Raw genomic sequence first — 20,764 nt, 5'->3', positions numbered from 1 at the left:
GTACAGCCGCATCTGGCAGCAGACTTTAAGTAAGAATCCCACACTTATTTTAATCAATGCATGGCCCGCTCACTATTTTGCTCACCACTTCCATTCATGCCTCTTTCCCACACTGCACACTTGTTTCAGTCACAGGTTTGCTAGGTTAGCCCAGAAGCTAACCTAGCAAAAATGAGTAAAAAACAAATGTCACTGGAGAGCTTCTTTGAAAAGGGGAAAAAACCCAGTGATGAGACAGCGGAAGACTCTAAGACTGCCAACAAAATGAAAGCTGCATTTAAAAGAAAATACCAACAGTTCTACTTAAATTGCAGGTTCATTGCAACAGGTGATTCACATTCTCCAAGCCTGCTTTGTATAATATGTGGTGACCGGCTAGCCAATGAAGCTACAAAACCTTCAAAGCTGCTTCACCACGTGGAGACCAAGCACCCTGCATTGAAAGACAAGCCTTTGGAGTTTCTCAAAAGAAAAAATGTGAACACGAAGAACAGAAGCAATTATTGAAGGCCACCACTTCATCAAATGTGGCTGCACTGAGAGCATCATGCTTAGTGGCTAACTGCATTGCTAAAGCTAAGAAGCCTTTTACTATGGGTGAAGAGTTAATCCTGCCTGCTGCTAAGGACATTTGCTGTGGACTTTCAAGATAGGCTGCAGTTCAAAAGGGGGCACATGTTCCTCTTTTGGCTAGCACCATAACTAGACGAATTGACGAAATAGCAGAGGATAGTGAGCACAGTCGTTAGAGAGGATTAATGAGTCACTGTGGTATGCAACCCAGGTTGACGAGTCTACTGATGTTGACAAGGCAACAAGACCTGTTTTTGTGCAATATTTTTTCAGGAGGATGTGCATGAGGAGATGTTATATGTGCTTTTGTTGCCAACCAATACCATAGCTGCAGAACTATTCAAGTCTTTGAATGATTACATATCAGGAAAAATGAATTGGTCATTGTGTGTTGGTACAGGCATGGACAGAGCAGCTGCCATGACTGGACGGCTGTCTGGTTTCACTACTTGGGTCAAGGGGGTCGCTTCTGAATGTGAGTCTACGCACTGTGTCATCTATGGAGAAATGCTGGCTAGCCGAAAAATGTCACCTGAACTAAACATTTTGCAGGATGTGATTAACATTATCAACCACATTAAAGTACATGACCTTTACTCACGTCTGTTTGTGAAGCTCTGTAAGGAGATGGACACAGAGCACACATGTCATGTTTGAGACGACTTCAAATCTCCAAATGTTCTGGATTGAAGTCAAGGTGGAATATCCTGAGATTGCCACAAAAGCACTGAAAAGCCTGCTTCCATTTCCAGCATCCTAACTCTGAGAAGCAGGGTTTTCTTCAGTGACAGCAACCAAAACAAGATTACGGAGTAGACGTGACATAAGCAACACACTTTGGGTGTCACTGTTGCCCATCACTCCCAGACGGGACCATCCAGGTGCAGGAAAACAAGCTCAGGGCTCCCACTGATTCTGCATTGTAGTGAGTTGTATAATTATTTCATTACATTACATGTTACAATGTAATAATAATAGAAATAAAGTGCACAATAAATGTAATGTGCTTGAATCATCCTGAAACCATGCCCCCCATCCCCCGATCTGTGGAGAAATTATCTTCCGTGAAACCGGTCTCTGGTGCCAAAAAGGTTGGGGACCACTAGAGGATGGTTCCTTTAAGCTGCTCAGAGGATGTACCTCAGGGATGGCTCTGATTATCTTTAACTAACTGGTGAGGAGAATCTCCCCACCCTGTCCTCACTCTGCTGCCCTTCTCCCCAACACACTCCCTTCCACCTGCCTGACCTGAGGGCACTCAACCCTGAGAAGAGCGCTGCATGAACAGATGGATTGGCACAGGTTTATAAGAGAAAAATTTTTCTTCTCGGTGCTTCCTGTCACAGAACTAGGGTTGTGGAGTCAGACAGACCTGGCTTCAAAACCTCCTCAACTACTTACAGCTGTGTGATCTCTCTAAGCTAAGATTTCTCATCTGAAAAACTGGGATAATAATACAAGTTCTTGCTCATTGTTTTGTTGGGAGGAGAGCATGAGATAAATAATGTAAGCACTGAGCACAGTGACTGGCCTGGAATAGGTTTCAGTGGATGGTCATCCTTAGTATTATTTTGTAGCCCTTTGTTTTTGGGACAGCTGGTGAGCTCTGTAGCCCCAGGCATTACTAAAGCAAGGCCAAGGCTTTGGAATGCTGGCTTATTTTTAATTAATTAATTACTTATTTATTTTTACAGCTCAGCAGATAACTAAAGAAAGAAAAAGAGATAAAAGGGAAGAAATTTTCCACAAATGGGGTACTGACTACTACTCCTCATTAGGCATCATGGGAGTTGCTTTATCTTTCTGTCTCTTGTAACCTCCCACCGTCCAGTTGGGGAATGAGAGCTGGACTTTACTGCTCCCATGTATTCAGTGTTTCTCAAAGTGTATTCTGTGGACCAATGAGCATCAGAAGCACCTGAGGAGGTACCCTGATCTAGAGCCTCAGAATCTCTGGGGCAAGACCAGGGAATCCATGTTATAACCTGATTTCCAGATGATTGTCATCAAGTGTGAGGATCTTTGATTTGGTGCTTACATCACATAATCTGAAATTTGATTCTATATTTTCTTGTATTTATACATGTAAGCATTTTCTCCTTTACTTAGGTAATAAATTCTCCAAGGTAAAGATCATGTTTTTTAGTCTTCTTGTAACCCCACTAGTGTACTAGTGTACAGCTCCATCCTAAGTACATCATCGGGAATTAATGAGAATACTTGCCTGGGTTTAGTTTTCTGCCCTGCAGGGTCCTGATCTGTCAATGCCTAAAGATTAGTAGAGACCTCAAATTAGAATGGCAATTCTCCAATACCCAATATTATTTGATATACAACCTGAGTTTTTAATCATATTTTCTCATTGTCAGTGGTGTATGTGTGGGGTAGGTTCTTTAACTGGTTAATGTATTGTGATTCCTGAATTATTGACTAGGGAACAAAATTAATGAGTCCCTTAAAAGTAAAGCCCATTCCAAGTTTCAGAGTATTTGTAAAACAGAAACTCACAGGCCTTCCTGCCTTCCCTTCACAGAAAGCTAGGCAAGGCAAAATGCCTTCTGTCCAAAATGATTTCAACTTTTAAACACATGAATGGAAACATAATTTTCATTACAGAATCAGCAATGATACATGCTAATTTTAGGGGAAAGGAAGGATTTGTTATTTTATGATGTATTCATTCCTGAGAAATTGAGAGGTTTGCTGTATGTTTTTATGGTAGTTTTCTTTGAGGGTCTATAAACACCTTCTGGAATGTGGAGGTTCTACCATCAGAGTCATATGGGAGCTTTTCCATTGCCCTAATGTCATTAACCCCACTGCTTTGGTTGCTGTGATGTGTAATTATTTCTTGTACATTCAAAAAGCAATTCTCTGATCTCCGACCCATTAACCATGTTTGATCTTTAACAAGATGAAAAATGTTTGGAATCTAAGGCTCTGATCTTTGTGCTACATTTTTCTTCTCTTAATTCACAGTAGCTTTTCCTTCCCTCTTCCTCTTCTTTAGGATCAACACTCTGTGGTAGGCCAAAACGCAGGCCCCAATCCAAGTCCCAACCCCTGCTCAAATCCAAACACTGGAAGTGGTTACGTGAACTCCCAGCAATCACTGTTGAATCAGCAATTGATGGGAAAGAAACAGGCTCTCCAGAGGCAGATCATGGAGCAGAAACAGCAACTTCTTCTGCAGCAGCAGATGCTGGTTGACACGGTAAAATTTTCTCTGAATTTCTACTGCACCTACCTGTTGGCCCAACAGAGGGGAGTTCATTCTTTCCCATGTCTATTTACTGCCTTTTTCTCTGTGCCTACAGCAACAAGGGTATTCTGGCTGTAAGGAAGGATAATTCCATACATTTAAAGTGCTGTGGGAAAAAAAAACACAAACTTGATTTACCAGCTGCTGGACACTTGGAATGTATGGCACCTCCGCTGACTAGCCCTGCCCAGCACAGGAATGTCTCTAGAACTCTCCAACGACCAATGTGGGCATTTGAATCAGGCAAAAGAAACCAGTGTTATTCCCCAGCCCTCAGGGGGAAAAATTGTGAACAAAACTTTAATCAACTCAAACCCAAATTGATATTAGAGATAAAAGACTTTAAAAAGCAGTTTTAAAAGTCAACATGGAGTTTCAAAACTAAGATTTGGCTTCAAAAATAAAACGTCTCACAATAATGGATGCTCTTTAAGAAAATTGAAAATGTATTTCTCATTTTCACCAAGGTCATGTTTCCCACACACAACCCACGCTTTAACCCTGCTTCAATGTTTATCTGCTGCCTTCTGTATTCTCAGACATGTTCACATACTCAGCAGCAGATCCAAAGCCTTCCTGCCTCCCAAGACCATGGCCCCTAGATTCAGTCTCTCCCTTCAAAGTATTTGTTCACATGAAATAAGAAATATCCATCTCCAGGTCAATAGAGCTGAGGTACACGGAAAAGAGAAAAATCAAGTGATTTTATACTCAAAGAACTTTGTAGTAAGAGTCAGAAATGTAGGGTGTGATAAGTATTATAATTATTCAGTAAATATTAATTTATAATGAGGATACAGCCATAAACAAGACAGACCCTCTCTTTGCCCTAAAGAAGCCTAGAGCCCTCTGAGGATGTGTCAAATAAATAGGCAGTTGTAATGCATGTGGTTAAATGCTATGCCACGGGAACTGCTAGAAGTGGTTTCAGGGAGAAATTCTATCTACCGAAGATCTGAAGGTGAAGTAGAACATGGGAGGAAGAGTAGGGGGGTTGTTTCAGTCAGCAGAACTGGTATATTCAAAGACCCAGAGCCAATAAAGGATGCTATATTTTATGTTTGCCAAGGTGTAGATTGTGCACAAGGATGGGGAAGTGACAGGCAAAGAGGCCAGAGATGAGAGGCTAATGCTTGATAAACCAGAATTTATATTGTCTAGAAAGCAATGGAGAAGATTTAAAAAATCTGACACAAGGAACTACTAGATTCAGATTTGCATTATAGTAAAGGTATCAACCTAGTAAGAGAAAATGCAATGGAGAGAATGATTCAAGCCAGCCTGGAAAGATTGAAGATAGTCTCCCAGAAGAGATAAAATTTGACTTTGACTTTGAAGGATTGTAGGGTTCTTTCTGATAGAGTAGGTGGGCTCCACCATTCTAGATGGAGGATGGGCCAGAGACCAAAAGGTGTAGTCTGGGTGTGTATTTGTTGGTTAGTTTGAGATTGTACTATGAAATATTTAATGCACAATGAAAAGTATAAATAACGATGTAAGAATCACATATGTTTTTCAAGGAATGAAAAATGGATTAAGTTTGGAGTCCACGGTATGTGAAAAGAAATAGTGAGAAATAAATTTATTTAACCTTGAATAAGAAATAGTGAGGAATAAGAAATAGTGAGAAATACATTTACAAATGACCTTGAGCAGTGGTCCCCAACCTTTTTGGCACCAGGGACTGGTTTCATGGAAGACAATCTTTCCATGGATGGGCAGGAGGGGGTTTGGCATGATTCAAGTGCGTTACATTTATTGTGCAGTCAGACATCTCTGCTAATGATAATCTGTATTTGCAGCTACTCCCAGTGCTAGCACCACCACCTCAGTTCCACTGCGGATCATCAGGCATTTTTATAAGGAGCACACAACCTAGATCCCTCACACGTGCAGTTGACAGTAGGGTTCGTGCTCCTATGAGGATCTAATGCCACCGCTGCTGATCTGACAGAAGGCAGAGCTTATGTGGTGATTTGAGTGATGGGGAGTGGCTGTAAAAACAGAGGAAGCTTCACTCGCTGGCCCGCTTCTCACCTCGTGCTGTGCAGCCCGGTTCCTAACAGGCCATGGACCAGTACTGGTCCACAGCCCAGGGGTTTGGGACCGTGGACCTTGAATACTGCCTTAAGGTATAAGGGAGCCACTGACTAGATCACAAAGCGACATAATTGATTTCTTCTTGAAATCATAGTTTTTAAAATTCCAGTCTTCGCACCCATTCCCCCCTCCCACCTTTTTTTTATTCTTATAAACTAAAGAGCTTAGAAACAAGGGCAGCAGAAGAGAAAAGCGTACAATCTAAGATTGATTTACTGGGTACACTTTCATCACTACCATCAATACTACTAACTTGATGAATTATAACATGCAGAGGGTGCGTTTCTGGATTTTTGGCTCTGGTTAAAAGGCAAGGAAGTGGTAGTGTACACATCCCATGAGGGTCCTGTTCTGGCACTGGCCTGACTCCCAACAGCCCCAGTTGAGTCACCACTGGGCCAGGTGCAAAGGGCAGTGGTATACGCTGTGCAAGATGAATGAGAATGAGGCTGCCGTCTGTGTGATTTTTATAAACCATTCACATTTCTCTTTGTTTGGACACCATTGAGGGTGCCTGTGCTTTTTAGCATATTCAGGAAGAAGCAGTCTTTGATACTACTTTTCATTAGCATATGCTTTGTGGTCGGTTGCAGTCAGTTGGCAAGGCCAGATAGGCGCCTAAATTGAGACCTTTTCTCATGAAAGTTTGTTATCCTTATTCTCTCTTATTACAATGGGCATCATAATTACCAACACGTACTGTACACCTACTGTGTGCCAGGCACCACACTGAGTTTTTACAGAATTAAAGGATTAATCCTTACAGTAGGCGTATGAGGGAGGTCCTCATACTTAATTACATACATAATTGCCCATATCTTGCATTTTTGGAGATGGTGCAACTGAAGCAGGACAGATATACTATAACAGATGATTTCTATAGTAAGTTTTGAGGTCCAAGAGATTGGGTTATCATTAGACATTAGTTGATAAATTAAATTTTATGTGGCATAAAAGTAACCTCAGGGATGTTTACACTCGGATAGAATAGGAATGTCATTCTCTTCCAAAATGTGGCCATCTCCATTCAGTATTGGAGTCTGGTCTTTGCTCCTCTTCAGCATAAAGTGACAACATGACAGTTCTATGTTATGTCCATAAGCAAGGTTATTAATTCTAACTCATTCGTGAACAGGTAATTTTAGAAACTTAGATTTCCAGAGATGTATATGATAAGCCTTTTAACAACAACAATTTAGCCCTCGGGGTAATAAAAAGTCAACAATTAGATTGAAGATACATAAAAATAAATCTACATTTGAAATCTAGTCTATGATGGGGCATCAAAGGCCTCATTGTCACACACACACACACATGCACACACTTACACATCCTGTCTTCCTCAGTATTTTCAGCAGAAATATCTAATTACATAAGAAAGAATGACAGATGCTTTTGGAAAAGAGAAGATTTCAGAAAGTTTTTATGTTGGCATAAAAATCAAAACTGTCATCTTACACAATAGTTTACAACAGGGCTGGTTGAACATCACCACATTTGGGTTCATGGAACATCTCAAGCTATTTCTTAAACATTCAGGGTTTGAGCAAAACCAAAAAGAGTTTCACCAACCACTTTTCCCTTAATTCGTAAATCTATGCTTAAAAGAAATATAATCCATATGTTTCTGATTCATTTACACTTAGCTCATCAAAATTGTGTTTTAGATGAATTACTTATGTCCCAAAAAACTGTGAGTCTTTCAAGTTTTTTTCTTAGCAACAAGAACTTGAATTTGGTTTGTTGTTGTTTTAAGACTTTTTTTCCTCCTTTATAGTAGACTTACCCTGCTAAAAAGAAGGTTTGGAATTTGATGGGAAACTGAGAAACACATGGTTTAAAGTGAGTTCTAAGTTAGTGCACATTTGGCTTCCAGCTAATTTACCCATGTATCTATTACAAAGTTTTCTTTTCTGTTTATTGACTTTTCTACAATTATAGTGTTCTCTCTCTACCTATGCCAATTATTTTTATCTTTGAAAATGGAGGTTGCCATGGGATGCATACAAAATTGCAGTGAAGCAATTCTAAAACTTCCTGATCCATACTGAGCAGGAAGAAAAGCAGCCCTTGATGTCCAGAACTGATAGGATGTAGCCAAACCATTTTGTTCTCTGTTGAACATAAATAATCTTATAGAATATCAACCTCAGACAAGGTTACTCTGAGACTGTGGTGGAATGAGACAAAATAAGGAGACTTTATAATTTTGTCTAAAGGTCCCATTGTGCAACCCCTAAAATGCCAAACATCCCCCTCTCTTGAGCTAAGTGAGTGATAGCTACTTTACTTCATCACAGAATCAACCTCATTTTCTGATAGCTTCCAATCTAGAACAAATCCCTATTTTCTTAGACCCTCCCTAAATTACCCAAAGTCCAAATCCTTTCATAGGTTCTTTCTAACACGCTCCTACTGGGACACCCCATGACCTCCCATGATTGAGTTCTCCCTTGATGCGATGAGTAAAACATCCAACAGGTATGTCCTGGTGGTTTTGGCTAAGGGCATTGACAAGATTAAAAGAATATCTCTCTTTTCTCTGTTATCTCCCACACTTACCTTTTCTAAAGATCTAAAGGTGGCTGATTCCAGAAGGAAGAAAAGAAGGGATTCTAAGGAATTTCTGTGCTTTTAGAATGGGGCCCTGAGAAACAGAGGAGCAAGGAGCCCTTGTATTGTGTGGCAAGAAAGAGCCTGAGTTTTGACTCAGGATTCTGTCTCTGTTCTACCACTGTGTGACCTTGAGCAAGCTACATAGCCTAACAAAGCTTCCGTTTCCTCATCTTGTAAGTGGGAATAATCATACCTACTTTTCAGGATTATTTGTAAGAGGGTAAAAAAGAAATAATATGAATACGGTACCTATACCATTACCTGATAGGTTATCTCCTAACATCTCACCCTATCTAGGGTTGCCCTATGGAGCAAATAAAAATGCAGAATGCCCAATTGTTCTGTAAACAGAACTTTTGTTCTTACAAAATAAAGGATATGAGAGTAGCTACTAGATCCAGTGTTACGGAGAAGTAGAAATTATACTTCCATGCAGGAAGTTTATTGAAATTGCAAAGACTTACCTCTAAATTAAGACTAATAAGTAAGGTTATAATTCATAACCCATGACTGCAAAATTGTTCTTATATTCTTATTTTTTGAATAATATCATATAAATTTTTACAAGTGAAAAAGTAACAATACAATTTAATATGTTTTCATTTGTATTTTCAAGGAGAAAATGGCTCCACAAGATCAGATAAACCGACATCTGACAAGGCCACCCCCAGATTATAAAGACCAAAGAAGAAATGTGGGCAATATGCAACCAACTGCTCAGTATTCTGGTAAGTGTTCTTAAAATTTAATAAAAACGGTAACTGTGAAAACAAGAAAACTCTTCAATTTTCAATATTTTCTCCTTTCCCCATCTCATATTTGATTGTAATGTCTTTCTTAGGATCTTTTGCTCGCTCCCATTTGGCTTTCATATCAAGACCACACTTAAATATTTTTCAGTTCTTTCGTCAGTTCTTGATTGTTTTTGCCCTATATTCACATACTTCACTGCTTTCCAAACTACTTTTGAAAATTCAAAAGAGCTCAATATTTTCTAACTGCTAGATTCAATCATACTCCTCCCAATGGCATATCTTGCCCCAGGTAGTGGAGAGTAAGCAGATGTTTCTCCCTCTTAGACAGGTACTTGTGTAACTTGCATAGAGCCTAGTCCTATTGTCTCCACCTTTGAGCTCATCTCTCCAAATTTTCTCCTTCAAGGACAAATAGTCCTACCACCAAGGAATAAATTGAAAAACAAATTAAGTTTTTAGGAAGGCTCTCAAAAACACCAAATGTGGACTCCATTTAAATCATAAAGCAAAATTTCTTAATAGCTCTCTCAATATAAAATAGGTGGTAAGCACCGCCCCCAAAATCTCTCTCCACCCATTCTCTGAACTGCAAAAAAAAAAAACCTTTCCCGAACCCAGCCTGTCCTGCTCCTGCTTTCTCCTATTCAGCACCTATTCAACTCTCTTCTGCCCAAAAGTCTGCACTTTACCCTGTAAGTTAAACTTATCCTCTTGAGTTTCCAAAGTTCTCTCTGCGTCACTTGTTACCTTCATCTGTCCGGGAAGCCATCAAGAAGATTCTCTAAAGGAGAAGCTGTGAATACTCCTATCTATTAGTATTTCCTAGTACTATTAAGTGTAGTTTTAAATATGTTGGTCCTAATTTATTTAAACTCCTTCAAATGCACCAGGTTGCCTCTTCTGACTAAAATTAGGAATGAAGCCAACATGTGCCTGTAGTCCCAGCTACTCGGGAGGCTAAGGTGGGAGGATTACTGGAGACCAGGAGTTCGAGGCCAACTTGGGCAACATATGGAGACCCTGTCTCTGAAAAAATAAATATGTAAATAAATTAAATTAGGAATGGAATATATGTGTTCCACTCTCTAAGATGACTTTGCCTCAAGGCAAAAACAGGATTCTCTATTTGTCCTCAAGGAAGTTGAAAGACAAGATGGTGTTTATAGTCATATGTTGATTGACAATGGGGATATGTTCTGAGAAATGTATTGTTAGGTAATGTCATCATGGGAACATCATGGGGTGTACTTACATAAACCTAGATGATATAGCCTACTTACTATACACCTAGGTTGTATGGTATAGCCTATTGATCTGATTCTACAAACCTATCCAGCATGTTACTGTATTGAATACTGTAGGCAGCTGTAACAGAATGGCAATTATTTGTGTATCTAAACATACCTAAACATAGAAAAGATATGGTAAAAATATGCTATAAAAGATTAAAAATAATACACCTGTATAAGGCACTTACCGTGAATGGAGCTTGGAACTGGAAGTTGCTTTGGGTGAGTCAGTGAGTGAGTGGTGAGTGAATGTGAAAGCCTAGGACACTACTGTGCACTACTATAGACTTTATAGATACTGTACACTTAGGCTACACTTTAATTTACTTTAATTAATTTATTTTAAATTTTTTACTTTATAAACTTTTAAATTTTTTAAACTTTTGACTCTTTCATAATAACACTTAGCTTACAATACAAACACATTGTATAGCTGTACAAAAATATTTTTTTATTTATATCCTTAGTCTATAATCCTTTCCTCATTTTTCACAATTTTTAAATTATTTTTAATTGACACATAATTGTACATATTTGTGAGGTACAGTGGGTATTTCAATACATGTATACAATGTGTAATGATCAAATCAGGATAATTAGTATATCCATCATCTCAAACATTTATCATTTCTTTGCATTGGGAACATTCAAAATCCTCTCTTCTAGCTATCTGAAAACCTAGTATAAATTTCTATTAACTATAGTCACTCTACAGTGATTTAGAACACTAGAACGTATTCCTCCTGTCTAACTGTAATTCTGTATCTGTTAACCAACCTCTCTATATCTCCTCTCCCCCACCTCCCTGCTTGTTTCCCCCACCTCTAGTGACCACAGTTCTGCCCTCTACTTCAGGGAGATCAACTTACTTAGCTTCCACATACGAATAAGAACATCTGGTGTTTATCTTTCTATGCCTGGATTATTTCACTTGAATTTAAAAAAATTTTTTTTTTTAATTTTTAAACTTTTTATTAAGAGCTAAGACACAAACACACACAGTAGCCTAGACCTACACAGAGTCAGGATCATCTATCGATTTTTTCTACCTCCGTATCTTGTCCCACTGCAAGGTCTTCAGGGGCAATAACAGGCATGGAAATGTCATCTCCTATGACAACAATGCCTTCTAGAATACTTCCTGAAGGACCTGCCTAAAGCTGTTTTACAGTTAACTTTTTTTTTATAAGTAGAAAGAATACATTCTAAAATAAATACTAGGTGCTAGGAATTTTTCAGCTCCACTGTAATCTTATGGGACTATCATCATGTATGTTGTCCACGGTTGACCAAAACATCATTATGTGGTACATACTATATTTGAAACACGGCTTATTATACTGTGGTCTATAAATTCAAGGTGGATGTCTAGGTTTTTCTTTTCCCCACTCACATAAAAGAATCCCAGGGATGGTAGTCTAGGGCTGGTTTGGTGGCTGCACGGTGTTATTGGGAATCCAGGCTTCTTTTGCTTTTCTGCTCCACATTCAGCATGTGGCTTCCATGCTCAGGGCTGCCTGGTAGCCACCACCTCACCAGCCTTCATATCTATATTCCAGGTAGGGAAAGGAAAGAAGAGAAAAGGTAAAATAGCCCCCCAAATGATTCAGGGTCCCTTTTTTAAAGCAGTTTTTTTGGACTTCCAACTATTAAATTCTACCTTTAGCCAGTATCTATTCATCTGGATCTCCCATCAGTAAGGAAGTTTGGGAAATGGGGTTTTTCAGCTGAGTACATTGCTAGAAAATCAAGGCTTCAGGGATGTTACTTCATAAGAGTATCTTTCTCCAAGTTTTCTCTTTGCTTCAATCTCTCATTCATTCATTGATTAATTCAAAAAATAGCAATTGAATACCTACTTTGTGTCATCCACTAGTCTTGGAGAATGTGACAATGAACAACATGGGCAAAAATTCCTTTCCTCAGGGAACTTACCACCTAATAGGCACATTTTTTCCTCTTTCTGGCAGTCCAATTTTGTCTCTCCAGATGTTTTCCTATGATGACTTTAACCTCCCCAAGTCAGGAAGATTTCACTGTGTTGATTGATCATGATCTGTTGTGTGGAGCTTCTCTATTCAGCAGCCTGTGGCTCAGGCACTTGTTCTGCATCCCATCAGTTACTGACAGGTATCAGTTTAACTGGCAGGCACTTTGAGGCTCCATGGATTGCCCAGTACAAAAGCTAAGTGCTAAAGGAAAGATTCAAAGGGCAAATGATGCTGGAGACAGGAGGCTGGAATGTAAGGGAAAGTTTAATGGAGGAGCTTGGGTCTTGGCCTGAGCCTTAAAGAAAAGATAAGGCTCAGTGAGGGAGGGAAATGGTATGAACAAAGGTGGCTCATGGTATAACTACACCTCCTGGAACAGACAGCTTTCCTTATGGAAATAATTACCAGAGCATGGATTATACTGAATTCCAGATGTACAAAGAGTAGGGAATTTACCCTTTGGACACTGGGGAGCCACTTGTGGGATGATACAGATGCAGAGTGGGACATGATTTTCAAGGCCATAGGTTAGGAATATTAATCTAGAAGCCATGTATACAGTTCATCCACACTTTCTTATTTGGATCCTGGGGAAATAGTAGCATGGATTTCATGACAAATGGCTAATCAAAATTGTACTCTTTGGACTTAGAACATCATAAAGCTAATTCAAAATGGAAGATTGACTATCACCTCCCCTTAATGACTCCAGAAGAGGAATAAATTAAAACCTCTAAAATAGAACCATTCCAGTTTAGTCTTCTTTCTGTAACATGTAAACTCTTGAACCAAGGAGTGACCTAGGGTGATATTTCCTCCCAAAAGTTGTCTTGTTCCTTTTATGTAATATATTTGATGACTATTTCTCCTAAATCAATCTTATATCTGAAAGTAGTTTCAGAGTTGATAAGTTATTGCAAAGTGCTATAAAAGAGGAGATAACATAATGTGATGAACTAATATAATTCTCTTCTTTTTCTTAGGTGGCTCATCGACAGTGAGTCTAAACTCTAACCAGGCTTTGGCAAACCCAGTTTCAACACACACCATTTTAACTCCCAATTCTAGCCTCATGTCTACTTCCCATGGAACAAGAATGCCATCATTATCTACAGCAGTTCAGAACATAGGAATGTATGGAAATCTTCCTTGTAATCAACCTGGCACATACAGCATCACTTCAGGAATGAATCAATTGACCCAACAGAGAAACCCAAACCAGTTGATAGCAAATCAAAACAACCCTCTGATGCCACGGCCACCTACCTTAGGCCCAAGTAATAATAACAACATGGCCACTTTTGGAGCTGGAACTGTTGGCACTTCACAACAATTGAGACCAAGTTTAACCCATACTATGGCAAGCATGCCAGCACAGAGAACATCGAACGTAATGATCACATCCAACACAACAGCACCAAACTGGGCCTCTCAAGAGGCAACAACCAAACAGCAGGAAGCCCTGAAATCCACGGGAGTCCGCTTCCCCACAGGGACACCTGCAGCCTATACCCCAAACCAGTCATTACAACAGGCAGTAAGTAGCCAGCAATTTTCCCAGAGGGCAGTGGCTCCACCTAACCAATTAACACCAGCAGTGCAAATGAGACCCATGAACCAAATGAGCCAAACACTAAATGGACAAACCGTGGGTCCACTCAGGGGCCTGAATCTCAGGCCCAATCAGCTAAGCACACAGATTTTGCCTAATTTGAATCAGTCAGGAACAGGGTTGAATCAGTCGAGGACAGGCATAAACCAGCCACCATCCCTGACACCCAGCAATTTTCCTTCGTCCAACCAAAGTTCCAGGGCTTTTCAAGGAACTGACCATGGCAGTGACTTAGCTTTTGACTTCCTCAGCCAACAGGCTGATAACATGGGCCCTGCCCTAAACAGCGATGCTGATTTCATTGATTCTTTGTTGAAGACAGAGCCTGGTAATGATGACTGGATGAAAGACATCAATCTTGATGAAATCTTGGGGAACAACTCCTGAAGAAGAAAGAGGAGACAATTTACAGACTCCAAGCACTAAAAGGCAGTATTTTACAAGGACTCTGTAAAGGCCAAACTGTTGACTTTTAAGTGGACTACATGAAGATACCATGGCCTAAAATTGGAAAGCAGAAAATAACTGCAGTGGTAAACATTTTGGTCCAAATTCTTGTCCTAAATCTCAAAGCTGAAAGTAAAACATTGGGATCACTTTTCCCTGTCTAAACTCCAGGACACAGTATCCAATTTATCCAAACAGAATTGTGATGTTGATGTGTAATTAATTGTGTAAAATAGGCTTCCCAAGATCCTTTTCTCCCTGAAAGAAAGGTAATAGAACTCGTAGCTTATTTAAACCCCATGTCATGAGGAGGTACTGTTAATAGTTTCAAGCAACAAATTCCTTAATTTGCTCTAATAGATACGTGTGGTTTGATTTTTCCACACTGTCTTTTCATTTAATTTTTCTAAATCTTGCAGGATGGATTGAAATGTTATAGGTTAGTTTGGAGAAACCAAACAGTACCCTAAGTAAGGGAAAGCCAGAGAACCTAGAAAACATCCAGTGGAATATAGAATTTCTTCCCTAGATTCACCCCTTACTTTTGCAGTTTTCCCACGTATCCTGTACTGTAGGATGCATGTATAGTGATGAAACAAGAATGTAGAGCTATGAAATGTGATTTTGGCTTCCACAGCCAATTTCTGAATCCATTCCCAAACAAGTTTTAGATACAACCAAGACCTGTCCTGATCACACTGAAATACTGATGCATACCTGTCTCTTTAGATTTCACTTTTTTAAAAAATCCATTGGACATTGCTATAAAGAAGATTTATTTGGCCACAAATAATCTGGGGTATTGCTTATTGTGGTTGATGCCCACTGGTTTATACCCAAGCTGAACGAAATCGAGCCTTGTCCTTCCTGCTTATTTTGATGACCAGAGACTGGTTTGTAAGAAAAGGAAGTTTGGAGACCAACACTGAGATTAGAAGGTATGTTTTGGTTGGAGATAAGAACCAGGAGTGGTGGGTTCAAGTGGTTACAAATCTATTTCTTAGGATTTGAAGGAAAGCATAATTAAGAGGGAAAACAATCTGGCCTTCTTCAGACATGTTACTTGGATTTGGGCGAACAGCTAAATGTTAATGGAATGTGGTCTGTTAGTAGTGGTCTATTCATTCTTCTCTCCCTGACGTGATGAATCATTGCCACATACTAGATGGACCCTTCATGTCCAGGTTTTCTCCCTCAGGGCTGAACACTATTTTTTTGAGTCATTTAACCTCAGTGCCCATATACAAATCAGCTGTAAAATGGGGAAGATGTGTGCTGATTTGGAATGGATGAAAAATATCACCATCATTTTCCTAATTGTAGAGGAGCAAAGGTTATCTTCAGCCCTCTCAGTTATACACTCACATATTCAAATATCAAATATAATTTAACCGAAGTCATTTAATAATCAAGTCTTTAAATATCTGCTCAAAAAAAAAAAAACCCCCACACATTTTGAAAGTTCTACAAAGCTCTCTCCCAATCTTTAAAATGTCTAGAAGCATTCTCCTTCTGTTACACAACACCAACATCACTGGCCCAGAATCCTATCTGTGCTAGGTTGTAAATATAAATAAATTACTTGTTTTGTAAACTTTTGTAAAGAATATTTTGGTAGAAATACTTAAAACATATTCTTTGGGTTATATTTATACATATGTGAAATAAATATACTATCAAAAGGTTATATTTTATACAAAAAGTAAATTGCTACCTTTTGTATGCTAATATACAAAGTTTTGTATAATATGATGGTTTATTTTTAGCTCTACACTTAAACCGTAGGTGATCGAGTGGGGACTTTTAAAAACTATCAAGAGGCTCGTTAGACACATTTATATTCTGAAACCTCAATAAGAAAGCATTCCAGGTTTCAATCCTTTTCTTTTTTTATTTTTTCCTGCTCCCGCATTCTTTTTTAAACCCTTAGTTCTTGTGTCTTATTTGATTATTCTGCTGTGCACATTGTATTGGTCCTTGTTGCATGTGGTCTACTGTGTGTTTTCCCATTTGATAAAACAGCGTTTTTCCATGCAAAAAGAAAAGAAAATATGATGTACATATAAACACTTTTATTTTATGCCTCCTCCATGTTACTGTATATATCTGCCAGCACTTCCCAGTTACACTCCTGTGATTCAGCTTATTTTTCCCCTCACGTAAATAGTATGTTCTGTAGTAGTTATCAAATTTAAGAGATAAAGCAATCAGAATGTTTGGATTTTCTTCTATCTAATGTGAATTTCATAATTAATGTCTATTTATTCAGCTATTCATTAAAATACAGGATTCTTTGGAAAAAAATTGTGTAGTCTATAGTTTCTGTTTGTTAGCAGCCTATTACCAAAGATGAGGTAATTTTCCTGAAACCTGAGATAATGACAATTTGATAGACATATTTAGCCAAAACCTTAGGATTTACAACTTAAGAGCTATTGGAATACAATCTCCCATGTATTGAAATACCAGACTACTTAATTGTTGGTATTGTTTATCATCCTGACATAGACAGGAGGTAGAAGTAACTTTTCTTTTTTTTTTAATTCAAAGACTAGAAAGCAATTTAAGCAAATAATTCATTCTTGGCTTTATGTTAAGCCTAATGAAGACAAATAACTGCTCTAAGTGAATGCACTAATATTACCTGCATTACTGTAACTGTACCCATAACTGTAAAGATCTCAACTTGTAAAACAAGTATTTTGTATTGTGTATCATTTCATGTGTAAAAAAATAGTTTTAAAAAATTCAGAAGTGGTTCTCTTGTCTGAAATCATACTCTCAGTCACCAATGATATTGTTGCTACATCATAGAAAGTTCTGAGAACTATCAATAATAATGGGTACTTAAAGGCAAATTTAGTCTCTAGGAAGCTCTAATACTAGTGAAATGTTGACTTGTCTCAGTGCTCTTTAGTTCATGTAAAAAGTTTGTATTAAAATTCTATATGCATAGCATCTACTGAATACTGAGGAAACACTGCCTGATTCACAGGCACTGTGGGCATTTGCCCGTCCTGCTGTGTGGCATTTGGTCAGACCAGGCTGAGTGAACACAGTGCCAGAAAAACACAGCCCGACTAAGCGTCTTTGCACGGCCCTCCTTGAGAATCAAAGAGGTAAAGAGAAGGATGGACCTTTGTAGGAGGCAAGAGGAACCATTCCAAATTCTCCTTCCCCACTGACTAAATATGTTGCTAGGTTTCCTTTGTCCCTTTCCCCTCAGCCAAAAAAAGTGCGTGAAATTATCTTTTTTATTAGCATTAATGGAGTAATAATAAAATTGACATTTTATATATAGTCCCTGTCCCGGTGAAACTGGCAGGTTGGATAGCATACAAATAAAACCAACATTAATAAAAATAAGTAATATATACACAAAGTAAGAGAGAGAAATGTATAATTCGGAAATTATCTATCCATCCCAGTATATAGCCATGGAAGTAGACCGAGAGAGGAAAAGGGAGGGTAAGAGTGGGCTGGGAGAATAGCTCAGCTTCTTCCTACTCTGTGGTTGCCAAAAGCAGTTCAAATTGTTTATCATTTCATCCACCATTTCCATTTTATATTTCTGTAACTATGTCTCCTCACCCAAAAAAGAGGATTTGGGGCTGAAATATCTCTACATTCCTTTTCAACTCAAACTCAAACTCTGTGATTGATTTTTTTTTTCCAAACATAAGTAGAAAATTAATCAAAATGACTCAGTAGCCTCCTTTTTAAAATAAAAAAAATCACTCACTGGTCACTCAACATTTTGAAAATTTTCAGACTGTCAGTCAACTTTATTTAACAAAGCAACCAATTTCCTTTAAAATTGAATCATTTGAAAGTTAGGTTTCATCATCAGTAGGCCGGAACTAGACTAAACAAGTAGTAAGACAATGTAGATATAGATGCCCACTGACTACACATCAAGCCCTGAAGATCAATCAACAGGTGGGAATGTGATATTAAATGCTCATTTTCCTGTGAGATCATAGAATTTCATAAAGAAAATATTTGCCTACTAGGGAGGAGAAAACCAATACTTTGGGTATATATATATATATTCCATTGGGTATATATTAATGAACTTTTGTGATTTGTAAATGGCACTGCAACATCTTTTAATATCTTTCTTAAGTTCCTATAATAGACAAAGTACAGGTAGTGCCCTTCAATCAACTTTATTGGCAGCAATAACATAACTAAGACCCTGTACCATGAGAATTAAGAAAACATATCAACCTTATATTTTTAAAACCAAATGCTGTTGTGCCTGACCTGCATGCAGTAATATTAACAGAGCTTTTGTTTGTTTACATGCATAGCATCTTAAGTTCCCTTTTACTAAATTTAAGTCGTCTTTCACTCCAAGATGTGCATGAATACAGATGTTTTTATAGTATTTAGGATTCTTCAGCAAAAGAGAAGGAGGAGGGCGAGAAAGAGACAATAATATATAAAATGCTGCATAAATATATAGAAGCTTCTTGTAGCCTTCATGCAGCAAACGAAGGGAATAAGGAAGGAAGAAAGAAGAAAAGAAAGAAAACATATGTCAAATAGGTTTAAAGAAAGGAATTTACTGGTTAACATAACTAAAACTTCTAGGAACTAGTGTAGGTTTCGGCACAGCTGAATCCAGCAGCTCAACAGTGGCAACAAGAATGGGTTCTTTTATGAATTCTCTCACCTTTGTTTCTCTTTGTCTTGGCTCCATCCTCAGGCATGTCCCTCTCTTATGCTGGCACATTCATTGCTACGTGCTCCAGACTTACCTCCTCAAAACTCCAAGTCCAATATAAATAAGAATGGATGCTTTCCTTTCAAAGGATCTGACTTTGTATCTCACAGACTTTGATTAGGGCATCTGCCCATCCCTAAATGACCACTTTGGCCAGGGAAGTACAGTGTTCTGATCAGCTGGGCCTGAGTCAAATGCCCATCCCTGTAGGTGGAGATAGTGTTAATACCACCCAAACCAAATGGACTGAGGGGGAAAAAGACGTGATTTCCCAAAGGAAAATTACTTTGTTATTGTCAGAAAAAAATAAAAGAAATAGATGTAAAAATCAAACCACAAATATCTACTACCCTTTTCTGACTGCCTATTTCCATACACACTGTTTTTCTCATATCTTCAATTTCAAAATCTCACTAATAATCCAGATACACTCACCTCCTTCTCATAGGGAGGTAATCCAAATCTCATATATTTACTTCATCCACCTCCTAGTCCAGCACACCTAGGTGAGGTAAACTCTTCTGCCAAGTTAAGATGGACAAGCAATCTTAGCCCAAAAGATGTTTATCCACCCCCAGTGTTTCCAATAAACATATAGTTGTGGAGAGAGAACAGGATATGGTAATAATGAGTTCTATTTGGAAGAGAAACTAAAATATATAGATCATGTCCTACTGAACAACAAAAGTAAAGACCATTCTAACTCTGAGCATTCCAATCAATGGCTCCTGGAGGAGAGGCATTAAAAACCCTCCTGGGAGGGAGGAGCAAGATGGCGGACGAGAAAAACCACCAACCAGAGTATTTCTGCAAGAAAGACAGATTTTAGAAGAAAGTGAAAAAAATAAACAGTCAGGAAAATATAGATTGGATGAGGGTCAGAATGAAGGGTGCCTGAAACTACAGGAGATTCCATGGGAAGAAGCTGTGGAGGAGAACTGGAAGGAGAAAGGCCCGGAGAGGCTTGGAGACCAGCGACAAGGTAGGTGGAGTGGTTACATTTCCCCTCCCTTGCCTCTCAGACTGCTGGTGGGCTCCTGAGCAGTTGGAGAGACCTGCCGACACCAGCCCAGAGACAGCCACCACCAGTGAACGGTGAGCTGCTTGCGGACAAGGCACCAGGCTCCTAGCTCCCTTGGGGCACAATTCACAATTGCAAAGATATGGAAACAACCCAAGTGCCCATCAATACATGAGTGGATTAATAAAATGTGGTATATGTGTACCATGGGGTTCTACTCAGCCACAAAAAACAATGGTGATATAGCACCTCTTGTATTATCCTGGATATAGATGGAACCCATTCTACTAAGTGAAGTATCCCAAGAATGGAAAAACAAGCACCACATGTACTCACCATCAAATTGGTATTAACTGATCAACACTTAAG

At 38.8% G+C, this 20,764-nt stretch overlaps 1 protein-coding gene across 1 annotated transcript in view; it reads left to right on the top strand.

Annotated features, from left to right (window-relative positions):
• Positions 1 to 15,256, top strand: part of MAML2 (mastermind-like 2 (Drosophila)) — a 336,487-nt gene extending 321,231 nt beyond the window's left edge. Inside the window, exons 3-5 of the mRNA XM_012660022.1 lie at positions 3,584 to 3,787; positions 9,168 to 9,279; positions 13,570 to 15,256. Of these exons, the coding sequence (XP_012515476.1) occupies positions 3,584 to 3,787; positions 9,168 to 9,279; positions 13,570 to 14,585 (1,332 nt within the window). The 3' untranslated portion in view covers positions 14,586 to 15,256. The remainder of the gene's footprint in view (positions 1 to 3,583; positions 3,788 to 9,167; positions 9,280 to 13,569) is intronic.
• Positions 15,257 to 20,764: the final 5,508 nt, after the last annotated feature.

Source organism: Propithecus coquereli, unplaced genomic scaffold, assembly GCF_000956105.1.
Source record: "Propithecus coquereli isolate 6110/MARCELLA unplaced genomic scaffold, Pcoq_1.0 Scaffold65, whole genome shotgun sequence".
Classification (NCBI taxonomy): Eukaryota; Metazoa; Chordata; class Mammalia; order Primates; family Indriidae; genus Propithecus; species Propithecus coquereli.
This window is presented reverse-complemented; position numbering and strand designations above follow the sequence as displayed.